Source organism: Panthera pardus, unplaced genomic scaffold (assembly GCF_024362965.1).
Source record: "Panthera pardus isolate Hobbes unplaced genomic scaffold, ASM2436296v1 HiC_scaffold_6, whole genome shotgun sequence".
NCBI lineage: Eukaryota > Metazoa > Chordata > Mammalia > Carnivora > Felidae > Panthera > Panthera pardus.
This window is the reverse complement of record NW_026526991.1, coordinates 97,799,720-97,817,732: the sequence shown is the minus strand read 5'-3', so window position 1 is coordinate 97,817,732 and position 18,013 is coordinate 97,799,720. Positions and strand designations below refer to the sequence as shown.

General features: G+C 37.4%; 1 protein-coding gene across 2 annotated transcripts in view; it reads right to left on the bottom strand.

Annotated features, from left to right (window-relative positions):
• The window catches only part of LOC109259076 (ovostatin homolog 2-like), a 53,536-nt gene extending 35,792 nt beyond the window's left edge, over window positions 1–17,744 (bottom strand). Inside the window, exons 1-11 of one of the 2 annotated variants that reach the window (XM_019436398.2) lie at window positions 17,447–17,744; window positions 16,946–17,129; window positions 15,790–15,946; window positions 14,211–14,263; window positions 13,733–13,753; window positions 10,928–11,096; window positions 10,352–10,436; window positions 6,413–6,530; window positions 2,375–2,486; window positions 978–1,087; window positions 475–633 (exon numbers count right to left, since the gene is read on the bottom strand). In XM_019436398.2, coding sequence (XP_019291943.2) covers window positions 475–633; window positions 978–1,087; window positions 2,375–2,486; window positions 6,413–6,530; window positions 10,352–10,436; window positions 10,928–11,096; window positions 13,733–13,753; window positions 14,211–14,263; window positions 15,790–15,946; window positions 16,946–17,129; window positions 17,447–17,511 — 1,233 coding nt within the window. In that variant the 5' untranslated portion in view covers window positions 17,512–17,744. The remainder of the gene's footprint in view (window positions 1–474; window positions 634–977; window positions 1,088–2,374; window positions 2,487–6,412; window positions 6,531–10,351; window positions 10,437–10,927; window positions 11,097–13,732; window positions 13,754–14,210; window positions 14,264–15,789; window positions 15,947–16,945; window positions 17,130–17,446) is intronic. The other variant, XM_019436397.2, reaches the window with a different exon arrangement.
• Window positions 17,745–18,013: the final 269 nt, after the last annotated feature.

Here is an 18,013-nt window from a genome sequence, read left to right as displayed (position 1 = left end):
ATGTTACAGACTTTATAACAATTGTACCAGGCTATTATCTCATCCTCTTGAGTAAGTATTCTTACATATTATTTAATGAACAAGGAGACATATAAAATACGTGAAATTTTGCAACTTTTTAAAAATATATATATTTAAAATTTTTTAAATGTTTGTATTTATTTTTGAGAGAGAGAGAGAGAGAGAGAGAGAGAGAGACAGAGTGCGAGTGGCAGAGGGGCAGAGATAGAGGGAGACACAGAATCTGAAGCAGGCTCCAGGCTCTGAGCTGTCAGCACAGAGCCCGACATGAGGCTCGAACTCATGAACCGTGAGATCATGACCTGAGCCCAAGTCGACAGTTAACCGACTGAGCCACCCAGGTGACCCTAAAATATATTCTTAATATAAATGATCTTTTAAGAGATTCCTAATGTTCAAAATTCCTAACACTCAAATACTTTGTGGGATCTTGTCTACTCTTTGGTGTCTTACTTTCAGGTTGAACTCTGAATCGAATATATCTGAAGTGTCGATGGAAAACAGAGCTTCCCCATTGTCGTCTGTGGTGTAGTTTCCTATAAATCTGTTATTTAGCTCCAATCGCAATGGCTTGTTCCCCATTGGTACATTATCAGGTCCAGAAAATTTAAGCTGTGCCAAAAAAAAAAAAAAAAAAAAACAGGCATTAATTTTTAAAACTCAAAACATCACATTTCTATAGAGAATTTTCTATTCATAAATGTGATCGCTTATTTGTAATTTTATTAAAATCCAATAGACAGAAAGATGGTCTATTAAATAGATACATAAAATGGAAACAGCTATAATTGTGTTGATCGCTTTCCTTCCCCCGTGGGGGACTTTCTCTCATCTATCAGACATCTGAGGCTACAAGTGTGTTATAAAAGTAGGAAAAAGATGTCCAGAAATTTTCAAAGGGCAATCCATGATCCAAGAAAATGAAATGAGAATATGTATTTTTAAGTCAAACCTACAGTTCCAAAATAAGGAATGCCTCTTCTGTAGAAAGAATCCATATTCTCAAAGCTCACACTCCCAAGCAATTGAGTGAGAAAAATGGAAGTCTTTTCACTGATCTGCACACCTGTAAGAAATAAAAAAAATAGTGTGAGGGAGGATGAATTGTTTAATCTAGAATCTCAAAAGAACAAATAGCTTAGGGGATATGTGCAAACTTCTATGCAGAGAATTACATTCTTGTTCGACATTGAAAGGAAAGTGTAGGTGCTTTGGAGTATGTTTCAGAATACTCTGTATCTATCTGGTTATAATATACATCAAACTTAATAACATAATCAATGTGAAAATGTTTGGACCAGAAGCAGGAGAAAATGCTTTTAATTTCTTTCTTCTGACCATTCTACTCAGTTCTGGCTTGTAACTCCTTTTATAGCAGAGAATGTCACAGACATCTCTTGAGAGAAGGCTTTCACTTCCTTTAAATCTTTCTGTAGCCTGTCAAGATAACTATGCTTTTAGACTTTTCCCAGATAAGAAAAATATCTGAAAGCAAAGTAAATAGGAATGGATTGTGATAAGCAGAGGTAAACATACCTAGCTAAGTTACAATGCGAGAAATACCCATAACAAATGCCATCACGCTATTGATCAAGTGTGTTTATACAAAGCACTTTATAAATAATATTATCTCACTCATTTTTAAGCAACAAAAATAGCAATTGAATCTGGCTTTCTCCACTCCAAATTAAATTCCACTTTCCTCTTTTTCTTTGTTATTCTTTTAACAATTATTTATTGAGCACTCATGTGCCATCTTGTAAATTTCTCAATGATATTTTATACCTGCAAATGTCTCCATTTGTATTAAATCAGAAGTTGACAAACTTCTGTGAAGAGGACCTCACAGTTATTATTCTAAGCTTGTGAACCATAAGCTACACAACTTTGGCATTTTAGCTGTTAAGCAAGGTAAACGAATGGGGTCATGTTCTAGTAAACTTTACATAAAGAAGCGTGGAGCTGGGTTTGACATTCTAGCTGTAGATTGTGAACTTTTGTATTAAATCAAAGCTCAGACCCGGTCAATTGGTTATCAACTGATTTACCCAAAATTAAAAAGAGTGCCTACTTTATTAGCTTAGCTTGCTACTTCAGAAGAAATCTCTGTCTGATTGATGCAGGCACAGAAGTAGATACAAACCTGTAACATTTACATAATAAGTTTATTTTAAACATTAGGAGGAAAATCTTTTTTCAGAAGCAACCTTCAAGTTGACCTATTGGTAAATGTACTCCACTTTACTATGTGGAACAATTATTGATCTCTATTTGGTGAATCTTGCTTACTAGATACACTTCTCCCTAGGAAGCTGCATATACCCCCAGGTTGCCCAAAAAACATGATCATTACCTGTCCCAAATTCCGTAACTGTTACAGCGGTTTGAAATGACATGAAAAATCCTGAACGGTAGAGTTGGAAGACTTTCGTATTCACAATTTGAGTCACACAACCATTTCTCAACTGAAAAATGAAGAGAAGGTATAATGAAAAGATTAGGGATTCAAAAGTCTTAAAGGGATATAGACTTTTAGCACAGATTTTTACCTTCCCCCACCACCCCATGGTTTCATCTCACAAACTTGTTGAAATGACCAAGAATTCCAAAAGAAGGGCTGGGAGTCCATCAGCAATTACAACAAGTGAAGGAGGTAATGTGTATTTTACAGACTTCAGGGATATTCTATTGACAACAATGTAGATGGCAATAAATTAAAGATGAGAATCCTATTTTAAGAATTAGAGATTAAAATCATCTTGAGTCTTCAAGTGTGTCACACAAGAACTCTTTTTAAGGTAAATTGTTATTTAAAATGAAGAACAAATCTATAGATGATCTTTCATTGGTGACATCAGGAACGAGAGAAATGTAGATTTAATTATATTTTAAAATGAACGGTACTATTAATTCTAAATTTAAAATGGTAGAGGGATAGATCAATTCATCTGACTCTCAAAACTACCACATGAGGAGACACGATTGTCATCACCATTATATGGATGAATAAACTGAAATATATAATCTGCCCAAGGTCACACAGATAGAAAGTGGTAGCTAGGCATTCTGATCCCAGAACATGTGCTCCTCTGAACCATCAGCTATAATGTTAACAACAAAAACAGGCAATTTTACTTTGTCTATTTATAATACAATCAAATTACAAAGAAATGACAGAGGCGCCTGGGTGGCTCAGTTGGTTGAACGTCTGACACTTGATTTCAGCTCAGGTCATGATCCCAAGGTCGTGGGATCGAGCCCTACCTTGGGCTCTGCCCTGGATGTGGAGCCTGCTTAAGATTCTCTCCCTCCCTCTCTCTCTCTCTCTGCTCCTCACCCCCCATTCATGCATTCTTTCTCTCTCTAAAAAAACAAAAATTAAAAATTAAAAAAATGAAAATAAAATGTAATCAGAAGAATCTTACATGCCTTGAAATTAAGAAAAAAACCATTTTTCAGTAATACCTGAGTCAAAGAGAAAATATAACGTAAATCAATAAGAATCTCGACATTAAAGACACGGAAAAAAGTGTTTTGCATCAAAATCTATGGTATTAAGCTATGGTTAAAAGAGAAAGTAAAACACAATGTGTTTTTAACGAGAAGAAACAACATTTTTTAAAGCCACCAAAATAAACTAAAATTTCAGGGAAAAGAAAGAATATGATGACTATAAAAATAAATGATTTAGGGGTGCCTGGGTGGCTCAGTCGGTTGGACATTCTCCTTTGTTTGGCTCAGGTCATGATCTCATGGCTCATGAGTTCGAGCCCTTCATCAGGCTCTGTGCTAACCACTTAGAACCTGGAGCCTGCTTCAGATTCTGTGTCTCCCTCTCTCTTTGTTCCCACCCCACCTGTGCTCTGTCCCTCTGTCCGTCTCTCTCAAATATAAGAAATAAAACATAAAAAAAAATTAAAAAAAATGATTTAGGAACAAAAAAATAATATCGGAAAGGAAATAATAAAACAAAAGTCAGAGGAAATCCAACAAAACAGAATAACCTTTTACGAGCACTATTTAGAATAAAGAGGGAGACCAAAGTTGTATAAGATTAGATGCTAATACAACACAACTTAGTATCCATTTAGAAGAAAACGAAATGTGTTATTTTACAACATAATAAAAACTACTTTATGTTGATTAGAGAAATTTTTAAAATGTTAAAATCACGCTTAGATAGCTACACGTACAACATGGTGATAGGTGAGAACTTTTTCTAAGGCTGAGAACCTGTAAACATCAGGAACTTTGGTATTTCAAAAATAACACAATCAAAGTCAATATTTAAATAACAGACTTGAAAAAATATTTGCTTAGGGGATAGAGGGCAATATTTATACTAAAAGAAAGTTTCAGTTTCACACAAACAGGGAAAACAAGGACCATTAAGAATTCTTGAAAGAACAAATTCAAACTCATAACAAAAATATGAAAATACACTCAAGTTCACAAATAATACCAATTAAACCAAAAGAAACTTCTTTCAAAATGGCAACATTTTAAAACCTGCTATACATATTGCCGGCAGTAACTTGGGAACTATAGTCCTCTCACACATTGCTGACAGGAATTTAAATGCTTAAAAATTTTTTTGACAATATTTTTTAAATGTAAAATTGTGTGTGATTCTATCATCTATCTATCTATCATCTACTTTGATTCATGAAATCCATGCGAAGGAATCTGTATGAAATACATAAAACCACTGATATAGAAAGATAGTTTTAGCAGATTATTTATTGCTATATTTGTCACACTGGGGAGCAAAAAGCCATTCGCGGAGAGAACACCCATCACTTGGTAAAATGACTAAATTACATTAAAATCACACTACAGAAAACTGCACTGCTGATATGGAAGAAGTCGACTCAGCCTTTCTTTGCCTGCAATTCTTATCTACAGGAGTTCTGCTTGTCTTTAGCAAATCTCGATATTTACCAATTGATGTTCATCAATTTGGTGAGTAACTTCAGGACGATCAGGCTTAAATTATAAACTGAAATATATGCAAATCTCATTTTCGAGGTCCTAAGTTGATTCTCAAATAAATGGGCAGGATTGTTTACTGAGATTAAGATGCCACAGATCAGGAAAGCAGGTGGCGGCTTCAGAAATGAACCTCAAATTTAAAGCAATGCAGGTAGATACTCCGAATCGCAGGTGTGTGCGAATGAACTTTTTTCACAAGGACAATTCTAGATTGCATGGTGGGTCTTATCAGGGATTTGCTAATTTAACAGATGACTAATGATTCCACATGGGAAGACCAGAGAGATCATCTAGACGGTATATAAAACAAGAAAACCAATAAGGTTTTTCAAATTTAAAAATTCTATGAATCCATAGGTGGGTAACCATTTACATGGCCTAGAGAAAGAGACTATTGGTGGACGTTGTATTTGCTCCTTATTCTTCACCTTATCTAGCTGCAGCCTCCATTACCCACGAAATGAAAATAATGTTTTTAAGTCCCTTTTATAAATGGAATTGTAGGGGCCAAGGTTCCCCCCAAACATGCCACATGGGCTTATCGATATTTTATTTTATCATTTAATTTCATTTTATTTTAATTTCATTTTATTATTTTATTTTATATGTTTACTTATTGAGAAAGAGAGAGAGAGAGAGAGAGAAGGGAAGGGATAGAGAGAGAGGGAGAAAGCATTCAAAGTAGGGTCCATGCTGTCAACACAGAGCCTGATGTGGGCTCGATCTCACAACCATGAGATTGTGACCTGAGTCAAAATCAAAATCAAAAGTCGGACACTTAACTTACCACCCAGGCGCCCCAAGGCATATTGATTATTTTACATAAAAGTTACTTAAGGAAGAGCCGGTGCAAGGACACTTAGATCCTCCTTGGTCCCCCTGAAAGAAGGGAAAAAAACTCCCAGGTGAAAGGCACCCTCGCTGCACTAAAAAGTAAAAAGACATCCTTACCACCAGAGACAGGGACTTTAAAGCCAAGAAAGCTCTAGAAAAAAAAAAACAAACCAAAAACCCCCAAAAAAAACCTTGCTGTTTTTTTTCTAATCTACTACCTCGACCCAAATTCCAATTCGAATTCCTTACTAATTAAAGCTTACAAACACCTGTTTTCTTTGTCCTGTCAATTCCTCACAAATTTATTGTCCCTCTGTCAAAAAGTATAAAAGCTGCTTGCCTTGGTCATCTTTTTGGACCTCAATTTCATTATGGGACCGCTGTATGTACCTAATAAAATTTTGGGTTTTTTTCTCCTGTTAACCTGCTTCATGTAAACTTAATTCTATTTAGTCCAGTGGAAGACTTTAAAGGGTAGAGGGAGGATTTTTTCCTTCTCTACAGAATCGAAGAAAGAATAATAATGAAATATAATGATAATGACAATAATAATGATGATCTGTACCTGCGCAATAAATTGTTCACATATTTCATTGTTGTTGTTCTCACAGTTCTCGGAGGAAAAGAATTTTCTGCACACCCGGATTTGAGCTTTTCCTTGCACCGGCTGGCCATAGGTGTACCTGGTAGGAGAAAGTGTAGTGACAATTATAGATGATCAATACCATGGGCCTATTTTATGGGCTTTTTCAGAAATTGTATATGAAATCTGGAACGTATGGCTACCCCAATGACTGAATTCTATTAGCAATCATCATCTATTAGTGCTATCTTCCCCACCGAATTTGAATTCAATTAGGCATGTGATCTGTTATGAGGATTCGGCTGCCTTTTTAAAAATCAAACTCAAGGGGTGCCTGGTTGGCTCAGTTGATACAGCATGTGTCGGCTGATCTCAGCACCGTGAGTTCAAGCCCCACGTTGGGCGCAGAGCCTACTTAAAAGAAAACAAAAATCAAATTCAGGGAAATGTAGAACCTAAAGTCTCAGCAAAAGGGATTTAATGATCACATCGAGTTTTTTAAATTACATTTTAGCCTGATAGAAATATTATAAAATTTGTCTGCAGCACCATTTTTTTTTTTTTAGCAGAAAATATATATGGATCTAAGTAACATGTGGATTATTAGGATACATTTTTTTAAGTTTATTTATATTTTGAGAGAGGCAGAGATAGTGCAAGTAGGGGAGGGGCAGAGAGAGGGAGACAGAGAATCCCAAGCGGGCTCTGCACTGTCATCTTGAAGCCCGATGTGGGGCTCGAACTCAAGAAACCATGAGATCATGACCTGAGCAGAAACCAAGAGTCAGAGGCTTAACCGACTGAGCCACCCAGGCGCTCCTGGATTATTTAGGATCTTAAAATACTTCCAGATCAATACTTAAAAAAAAATTTTTATATTTATTTATTTTTGAGAGAGAGAGAGACAGAATGCGAGCAGGGGAGCGGCAGAGAGAGAAGGAGAGACAGAACCTGAAGCAGGCTCCAGGCTCTGAGCGGTCAGCCCAGAGCCCGACACTGGTCTGTGACTCACGAACCGGAAGAGCATCACCTGAGCCAAAGTTGGACACTTAACCGACTGAGCCACCCAGGTACCCCCAGATCAATACTTTAAACAACAATTCTCATTGTACATCCAACAAATGCAGCAGGTAGGGAGATTGGCATAAACTAGATAAATTTTGATCAAAAGTATGTCTTGTGGGGTGAGATTAAATAAATATCTCATTTTCTCCTAAAACACACAGAAAACCACAACACAAGGTGGGTTTTTTTTTTTTAATTTCAATCAAAGGCAAATACAGTTGATTTGAAATTTTTTGTTATTTGAGGATTGCTTCATTTGGAAAAACATAGCACCTGTGAAATTAGTAAGTAGTAAAACTGAAAATAATTAAATTTATCAATGATAATATTTTTTTTTCTAATTTTTGGGCACTACTATGTATCTGGTGGTTACACAGATGATCTAATTTATTTTTTAAGCGATCCTGAGACGTCGGCGTATAATGTCATTGCGCAGATTAGTGAACTGAGGTCAAGCAACTCGCCTACGTTGTAAGATACGGAATTGAAATTCAAACTCTGATCTTCCTCCCTTCCCACAGTCCGGGCTCTTCCACTAAGTTGCTTTTCTCTCCCTACTTAAAAATTGTCAATGCTTCTGAGAATTCGATTCGAGCCAAATCGCTAAAATCATCCATGCGCTTTAAAGATCAATTACATATAACACAGCGGCAAGACTCAGATCAGGCCACAGGTGACACAACTGAACATATCTTATTATTGCTTCTTACTGTCTTTTGCTTACAAAATAAAACTCTCATTGTCGTATTTTCTAGGGGTTAACACATGCCTGTGAAATATGTAGCTTAAATGTTCGTACAGATCAGAAAGAATAAACATTTTCCCTTTGTGATTTGAAAAGCTTTTGGTGGGTACTAATGCGGTTTATTAAGGTGTCTTTGCCTATAGGCGCGTTTTCTTCCCTGTTTGCTAAAAGGGGGCCGTTTGCCAAAATACCCTGGCTTGCTGTTGTTTTCTCAAGTGCCAGGGAGTCCTGAAGAAACAATGCACAGACGTAGTGCGTGCAACCTGAAGTAGGCAACTCATGCATGGATGTTCACTCCTAGACATACTGATTTTATTCATCCTGTTCCTGTAACCTGCCCAGAAATATTTCTGTAGCCACGAGAGCTTCTGTCTCAACTGCCTGGTCCTGTTGCAGGGCATCATGATTGCTGATAACTGAATACCATGTCATGTCAAATCTAAATGAAATGTAACATTCAAGAAGTTTTTGAGAACTCCCAATTCTGTATCAACAGTTAGTTTAGCAAGTCTCCTATGAAGGCGATACTTGATAAATGCTTTGGCTCTCCTGATATCTGTGTCGTACTTTTTTTTTTTAGCATACCCCTGGGCAGATAAATTATAGGTATTAATCCCATTGACAATTCTGGCTTGTGTGGGATTTTATGAGTGAAACTAGTTTAGGAGCCTGGATTTTTTGAAGCGTATTTGATTACCTCCTTATTTTTAGCACACATATCTACATCTTTCATATATTACGTTTATGAAATTCTAGCACGTGTCAGCTACTCTTCACCGAGACAAGAAAATATTCGTACAGTTGTGCTAGAGTCCAAAGAACATTGTAGATACTGTCAGCCTTTCACCCAATATATCTTTAAAGTACCTTGACTCTACTCAAGAATATTTTGAAAGTCAAAATCTACTTTGAAACCCTCTGAAGATGCTCTAAAGCAAACTATTTCCATGTCGCCAATTAAATAAAAAGTTGGAACAAATATGTCATATATTACAATTTTTAATTGTTTATATAAATTATAACAGAGGTCTTGGTTAGAAGAGTACTTCTAACATCAAATAGTATTGGTCTAAATCCTAAGTCGGCCATCAAAAGGCGCCATTACTATTGATAAATTATTTCAGTTCTCTGTATCTTGTTATCTTTTTTTTCTAAAACAAAGATGATAACAGCTCCTGTCACATAGCATGGGGGTAAGAATATAATAAGGGCAATGCTCAGCACAGAAATTGGCATTCAATAAATATTAACTATATTAATTATTATTAGAAATTTGAGAAAAGGCATCATACTCTTAAAAATGTAAAAGGCATTCGAAATCATTTCCCAAAAAGAAAACTAAAATTTCTCAAATCATACAGGATTTTTTTTTTTCACACGAGGAAGATTCAAATTAATTCTAATTGCTAAAAATACCTTTTTTCCCACTATGACATTTTGAAGAGTTTCTTTTTTATTTAAAATGAAAATATCAATGATGGTGAAGATTCAGTGAGGCAGGTACTTCTGTATCAGCTGCTGGAACTTTACACTGATGCAACGTATTTAGTGAGTAATATGGCAATCAAAAAACTAAAAGAATATTATACATTCTGTCTTGACAATTCCAGTTCTGGACATCTTTCTTAAGTAAATCGTTTTTAATTCAGAAGATACTTCTTATACACTTATACACAAAGACATATACTATAATAGTACGGAAAAAAGCTGAATAGCCTCCATGTTATATAATAAAGAAAAGTTAATTTGGTATGGCCACATAGAGTTATGTTTATGCAGCAAGGAATTGGAATTAGTAAAAGATGAGCTGAATATGAAGACATGTTTTCTTAATTATAGTGTATAGAAAAGGATGATTGCAGTTGATGAATATGAAAAGATTCATACAAGACTAGAAGAAAATACCTTACAATGTAAATGGGAATCGGCAGAATTAATTACAGGTAATTTCTTATGGTTTTCTTTGTTTTTAAAATATTTTACAACAAGAATTCACTCTTTCTCTAACAATCTTAAAGGAAGCATATAAATAAAGTTACATGGTTAATCTCATTTCTCATTCTTTCTGAGCTCTATATTGACCATTGGAGTCAAATCTCCTGAATACTTACTTAGCACATACATTCACTTGGAACTCATCATCCGAAATAGTTACTATTTGTGGTGCACTGACCTTAACTTCAAACCTGGGCAACACTGGAAACAAAAAGAAATAGACTTCAGCCCCTACAACCACTGGTGAGAAAAACTTATGGCAATCACGTAACTAATCATGTAACTAGGTAGGTTTCTGTGCACAACATTTTCCTATGTATGCATCTCGATAGCCCACATTTCAACTGCCCCCAATTCTGTGTGTGGCACCAGTAAGTCATAGGGCCTTTCCTTTATCTTCCCTGTTCTCAGAACTTCACATGTTATTTATCGTAATCATTTAGATCGTCTTAGAAGATTGTCTGGATTCTAGAAGATGAGACATTTCCCAGGTAGGAAGGTCAGGGGTTAGAATAAGGATACAGGGCAAGAAGGAAGGATGATAAAGCAGAAAACCCCAAGAAAGGAAAATGGCAGAAAATCAAATCAAGCCTCACCTAAATCTTTTGGCTAAATCTAACATAAAATTTGTTTTGTTCAGCCCTTTGAACTCTTCCTTTATAAGGAAACAACCATAAGTAGTAATTCATTACCATATCTATCAACAGTAAATTGGTGTGTCAATGTCTTTCCTGATTTTTCTTTCACGATAATAGAGTAATCTCCAAATATTGGTTCTGAAATCAGTTGGAATGAGAGTTGGGTAATGTTTTGAAAGGAGGTCACATTTTGCCACTGAAAAATCCTATTGTGTTGAGGATCCTAGAAATAAAGAAGAAATAAAATTAGAGGTCATGAAGAGTATTATCCCTTCTTTCTTTATTCTGAGTACCTTCTATAGTTATTGGAAGTAAAGAAAACTACCATTTTATTGCACTAATATCTTGCACTGTGACAATAACATAACTTCCTCGGGTATACAAATTCAATATTACAGTATGTCTCTGTTAAGCCCCAAAAGGATAAGAACAACAATCTCTAACTATTGCTTTGGATTTTTGTCCTTCTGAACCAGAGTTCCATAGTTAACAAGTTTAAAACACAGGGGCGGGGCGCCTGGGTGGCTCAGTCAGTTGAGCGGCCGGCTTCAGCTCAGGTCATTATCTCACAGTCTGTGAGTTCGAGCCCCTCGTCGGGCTCTGTGCTGACCGCTCAGAGCCTGGAGCCTGTTTCGGATTCTGTGTCTCCCTCTCTCTGCCCCTCCCCCGTTCATGCTCTGTCTCTCTCTGTCTCAAAAATAAATAAAAAAATAATAATAATAAAAAAATAAATAAAACACAGGGGCGCCTGGGTGGCTCAGTCGGTTAAGCATCTGACTTTGGCTCAGGTCATGCTCTCGCTGCTCATGAGTTCGAGCCCCTTTTCAGGCCCTGTGTTACAGCTCAGAGCCTGGAGCCTGCTTCAGATTCTGTCTCTGTCTCTCTGCCCCTCCCCTGCTCACACTCTGTCTCTCTCTCTCTCTCTCAAATATAAAATTAAACACAAAAAAAATTTAAAAAAATAAAACGCAACATGCCTGCCCCAGAGTAGTGCTTTCCACAGTAGAGTGGACCCACTCCAACAGATGCATAAGGAGGGATTTATTCTAACAAATACTTCTATTTGTCACTGGTGTTTATTTGGTCTATAAATAAACTGGTTATGAATTTACACAATGCATGCAAGAGCTGTTTAATGGGAGTTCTACATTTTCTTCTTTATTTGTTTTTAGCATATTACATCTTATGTGAGCCTGCTTCCATAAGCCTATTTAAAGATATCAACCAGTTGTGATTAAAGAATTCCTGATAAAAAGATTTCTACAAAGAAACAAAAACATTATTTACTACTCACTTAATTTAATTTTTTTTTCTCTCCTTTACAATAAAACCTAGAAAACTAAATTAATTTTCCAGGCTTCCTTTCAGTAAGGATTGTCCATATGACCAATGTAACCAAGTTGGCCAATGAAATGACCAATGTAACCAGCTTGGCCAATGAAATGTAAGTAGAAGTCACCGAGTAGACATTATTTCTAAAAGAATCAGATGCGGCTGGCCTTGAGAATAAAACAACACACTGAGGCCAGCCGAGAGGTTACATAGAAGAAGCCCGGATCCTTCGTAATATTATGTTGTTCTTGTCCAGACCTTAAAGTGCCTGCACTCAGACTTAGTGGTTTGTGAAAACAATAAAACTTTTACTCATTTAAACAAATGTTGGTTAAGCTTTCTGTTGCTTTCAGTGGAACACTAGCTGTGAAGGTAACTGTGAAGGTAGAATCCTAGTGTTCACACTAGGATGTGAAGATAATGCTATTTACAGATTACGAAGGATGCGGAAAACATGAAAATGGCTGACTTGATATTTATCCTACTGGAAGGATGAGCTATTTGCCACCCACGTAAGAAGGAATTCGTATTATAAAGACAAAATTATATTGTATATATATATATATATATATATATATATATATATATACAAAATTATATTATATATCGCATTATAAAGACAAAAAAATTCGTATTATAAAGACAATTTGGAATATTTATATACATATATAATGACAATGAACCTAGATCCTCGTGTATTAACATTTAATTTTTTTTTTAATCTTTATTTATTTTGAGAGAGAGAGAGTGCGAGCAGGGAAGGAGCTGAGGGGAGGGAGACACAGAATCCGAAGCAGGCTCCAGGCCCTGAGCTGTCAGCACAGAGCCCGACGGGGGGCTCAAACTCACGAACCACGAGATCATGACCTGAGCCGAAGTCAGACGCTTAAGCAGCTGAGCCACCCAGGCGCCCCTCAGTATAACATTTAGACTTAGTTAATAGTAATAATACATATTGCACGTAGAAATTAAAGTACATATGTTGGAGTTGATGGGCACAAAAGATTTACTGACAGACTTAAGATCTGAAATTAAGTCACACTCTACTGCACTAGAGCTTTGAACTGTAGAAGGAGACTCCATTAACTATTTTCTGAAAGCAAAGGGTCCATTTTGTAATAATATCACCGACTCTATTTCAAACCTTTAGGTGTTTGTGTTTTCTATTTCCTTAAAATAAGATATGGTTAAATTAACATTGAGAAGGGCCAGTAGCCAAAATGAAGCAATTTTAAACATAAACCTCCCTTAGAAGGAGCCCAATCGTTCATTTTCTGTGGAAATCCATTACTGCATTTGCCACACAGGATCAATACCAAAGTGGCAGCTTTTTATTTACATCTTCGGCTGATGCCTTACATTGTAAGTAGATAAACATTTCTCTTCCCCTTATTTCAGTTCCCTTACTTTCTAACTACATGTAATGAAAACTACACACACACGCACACACACACACACACACACACACACACATCCTTATTTATCTGAATATTCAAAATAATGAGTGTGATAAAGCAGATCGCTTACCTGAAGTGTGATCAATGGATACTGAAAAGAAAAAAATGCAGGTTAATATTGTAATAGTGTTTTTTTCTTCTTCTTCTTTTTTTTTTTTTTTTGCCAGATATTGCATTGTTAAGATCGTCTGGCTTCGTGTTGAGACGGCCTTAAGTTTCGCAGAAGACCAAGTTTCCGTAGCTAAGCGTGCCAAGAAAACCCCAAATGTGAGAGATCCTGAACCTCATCAGGGAAGTGGAAAGCAGGTTCCATGCAACCCATTTTTTTCCCCCCTTATATGATGAAAAGACCTAAAGAAGTACAAACTAACTCCCAGTAAAGACAAGTTCTAAATTTGGGGGTCAGCATTGAAACTCCACCTGTACAGTATTCCATGTTAGAATCAATTTCCGTACTTATGCAAAGCCTCCTGGTGACACTTTAGATGGTAATGGATTTGTTTACTTTGCTTCGATTTCATTGTACCGTTAGAAATTAATGAACTCACCAATTCCTCAACAGGTCTGAACTTGGTATCCAGCGTCACGATGCGAATTTGAACTAAAAGAAAAGAGGAAGAAGGGATGAATGCTTGTAAATAGACATAGGTATGTCTACGAATGCTTGTAAATAGACATAGCAATTAATTGTCTTGCTGTCACGGAATGCTGCCCTGTGTCCCCTAGCTCTGATGTGACCCTTTGAAATTTGGGTCCTATTTGGAAAGAGCTCTCGTTACACATTTGTAATTCCTCTGTTGACTGTTGACGATGCTCTATTATTACCAAAGCTGCTACCACCAACTGGAAAGTTTTGCCCTAAATGGCCCACAGGGACACCTTAAAAATTGGAGCCTCGGGGCACCTGCGTGGCTCAGTCAGTTGAGCATCTGACTTTCGATTTTGCCTCAGGTCATGATCTCACGGTTTGTGAGTTCAAGCCCCACATGGGGCTCTGCACTGACAGTGTGGAGCCCACTTCGGCATCTCTCTCCCTCTCTCTGACCCTCCCCGGCTTGCATATGTGTGCGCATGCACGCACGTGCTTTCTCTCTCTCAAAATAAATAAACGTTATAAAAAATTGGTGCCAGAATTAATTGTAGAAAGAAAAATGTGAAGTATGTATAGTAGAAGTTAAACATAATTTTCTGGAAAAGGATAGTAACGTTAGCAAACATTAAATTAATTTTAGCAGAATTCCAGAAAGATCATTTTAACTACCTTTATATACATAACTGTCATGATAACATTTTAATAAGTACAGAGAGAATATAATGCAGGGAAAAAAATCTCAGTATAGGAATTCTGTTTTAATTCTTTTATTTCTTTTCAAAATAAATCATACAAATATGTAATATTAGAAGAAAATACATAGATGATGTCATCCAACCCCCTAATTTTACAAATGAGAAAGCTAAAGATCTCAAAGAGCAGAATTTCCTTGGCGAAATCCAATAATTTACTGGTACAGCCAAAACAAAAACCACCCCAGTTCAGAATCCTAGTTTGGTGTTCTTTCTGCCACCTTTTACTTACCACAATACTAAAGAAAATAGAAGAACTCTGCTTAGGTTATCAGATTAGTGATTATTTCTACTGGCACGAATAATAATAATAATAATAAGGAGTCTTTGTGCTAGGTCCTATTTTACATTGACTGTCTCATTTTATTCTCACACTATTTCCGGAAGGGAGGCATTTTTATTCCCTCCATTCTACAGATGAAAAGACTTGAGTCTACACAGAGATTTACTTGGCTGGCCCAACTGGTAAATTATGGAGCAAGAAGTGAAACCAAACGTTTTGCATCCCAGGCTCGTATCCATTTTATTACGAAAGTCTGTCACTAGAACTTTTAAACTTTTCAAGTGGCATGCACGCGTTTAAGAAGCAAAGCATTCAGTTCCTGGGGCTGGAGGGCACTGTTACGTAACTGACCTAGGCGGCCAGTAGAAATTCGAGAAATCCGTGATCCCGTACCATTCAGAATAAACTTGAGACTGACATTCACACGTTCGGGGTGCTCTAAATTTGAGGAATGTGTTCCTGAGGCCAGTGAAACAAAGGAAACAAGAACACTGACTTACCCTTCTGTCCAGGTTGATAGATGGGCTTATCTGTCTGCACAAAGGTTACGGTCTCCTCTGAAGCGAGTGCTACGGACCTCCTCTCAAAGATTTTAAGAGTCTCTCCCTTAGCCCGCAATGTCACAAAGGCCAAGGGCTCAGAGGACTTTTGAGACACCTGTTCATGTTAAAGAGCAGAGAATGGGAAAACAAGTTGTAGACATTGAGCTGGTAAATAAGGTCTTAAACTGGCTTCTCAGGCCGCGAGCCTCTAGAGAGGACCTTATGTCTTTTTTTATTTTTTTAATTTTTTTTTAACGTTTATTTATTTTTGAGACAGAGACAGAGCATGAACGGGGGAGGGGCAGAGAGAGAGGGAGACACAGAATCGGAAGCAGGCTCCAGGCTCTGAGCCATCAGCGCAGAGCCCGACGCGGGGCTCGAACTCACGGACCGCGAGATCGTGACCCGGGCTGAAGTCGGACGCTTAACCGACTGAGCCATCCAGGCGCCCCAGGACCTTATGTCTTAAAGGGAGACTCGGAGACCACTTTTTACAATTGCTTTAGTTAGCATGAGGACTGTTTCTGACAAACTTATTTTTACGTCCGCTAGCCTTCTATTTTCTGTGTGTGTGTGTGTGTGTGTGTGTGTGTGTGTGTTGCCCTCACTGTCAATCTTGCTTCTTTTTACCTGTATTTTCTTTCCTCATATTGTTAAACGGTTCTATCCAAAGGGCAGTGATTGTGCTTGATTATCACTGCCTATGAAAGAATAATGGCAGTATTTCACAGGTTTTGTTGCATGGGTAAATTTTCCTTTTGTTTCTTGCCTCTCAGGAAGTCTCTGATCCCATTCCCTAGCTTCCACATTGCATCCAAAATCAAGGTTTGTTATCTCTCTAAAAGTAATGCTTTAATGCTTATTTGTTTGTGAGAGAGCGCAAGTTGGGGAAGGGGCAGAGAGAGGGGGACAGAGGGTCCCAAGCAGGCTCTGCGCTGACGGGAGCGAACCTGATGTGGGGCTCGAACTCCCGAACCATGAGATCATGATCTCTGAGCCGAAGTCAGACGTTGAACTGACGGAGCCGCTCAGGGACCCCTCTCTAAAAATAATTTTTCAGTAATAATTTCCTCACCCCCGCTGAAGTTCGGAAACGGCAAGTTCAGTGCCTCACCTTGAAATCTGCACAAGCGTAGAAGTTATCGTCGTCCACAGACTGGTCAAAAATCGTGGTGTTGTATCCATCATATTCTAGGACAACACTCAAGGATACAGATTCGTTAAGGTTTGAAAGGTGGAGACAAGCCTTCTCTGTAGAATGACTCTGCATCACGGAGGACACCCATAGGATATATTGCCTGTGCAAAGAAAGTAACCAAGGCTTTAAACAAGTGTAGCAGAAATGCAGAACACGCATAAGAAACAATTTTAACGTATTGAAATGTTTCTGAAACATTTTTCATAGCATTGCGATAAACTTGAGTATGTAGAGAGAGGCATCTTAAGAAAAAGGTCCTAATCCCCTCATATGCTTGTTTAAAATTTATAAGGCAAACCAGCACTCAGTCTCAGAAGTTGAAACAGTCAAGTAGAATCATATTTTAACACAGCACGCATTTCCCCTGGTCACTTTGCCAGGACTCAGGGTAAGAATACAGAGTATACATTTCCTTACGGTTCTGAAGCCACAGAAACAGTAAAATGAAGCAAGAAGGTGCTCAGAAAAATGGTGGGCACCATTTTATCCCAGTGTCTGAACAATAAAGACTTCAAGGTAAATATTCAATCTCTCTCTCTCTTTTCTTCTTATTCGATGTTAGCTGCCCCAATTATCCACTTTCTTTTCTTCCTTCCACTCTGCCTTTCCCTGTACGTTGTTGCTTTTATAGTCAGGCACGATGAAGGATCAGTTACTTTTTGGAACAAGTCACTTGGGACCCATCAATCACACGTAGAATAGCCTCTCCCATTACTTCTGGAGCAAGGAGGAGCGTGTTATCGCTTTATATATAAAACTTCCTTCTTAAGTTCATTGGATGCTGCTCTGTTTTTGGAATCAGCAGCACAGGTTGGACAGGAAGCAAGAGAAAACAAAGAAAACAGTTGTGCAACACTTAAGAGCTCATTCATTTAATTAAGCACTTCCCTCCCGGGGCTGACCGCAGTATCAGAAAGCGTTGATAGATAGGAATTAGCACTGGGCAGAAAAATACCCCTCCAAAAAGCTGTTATCATTCTGATT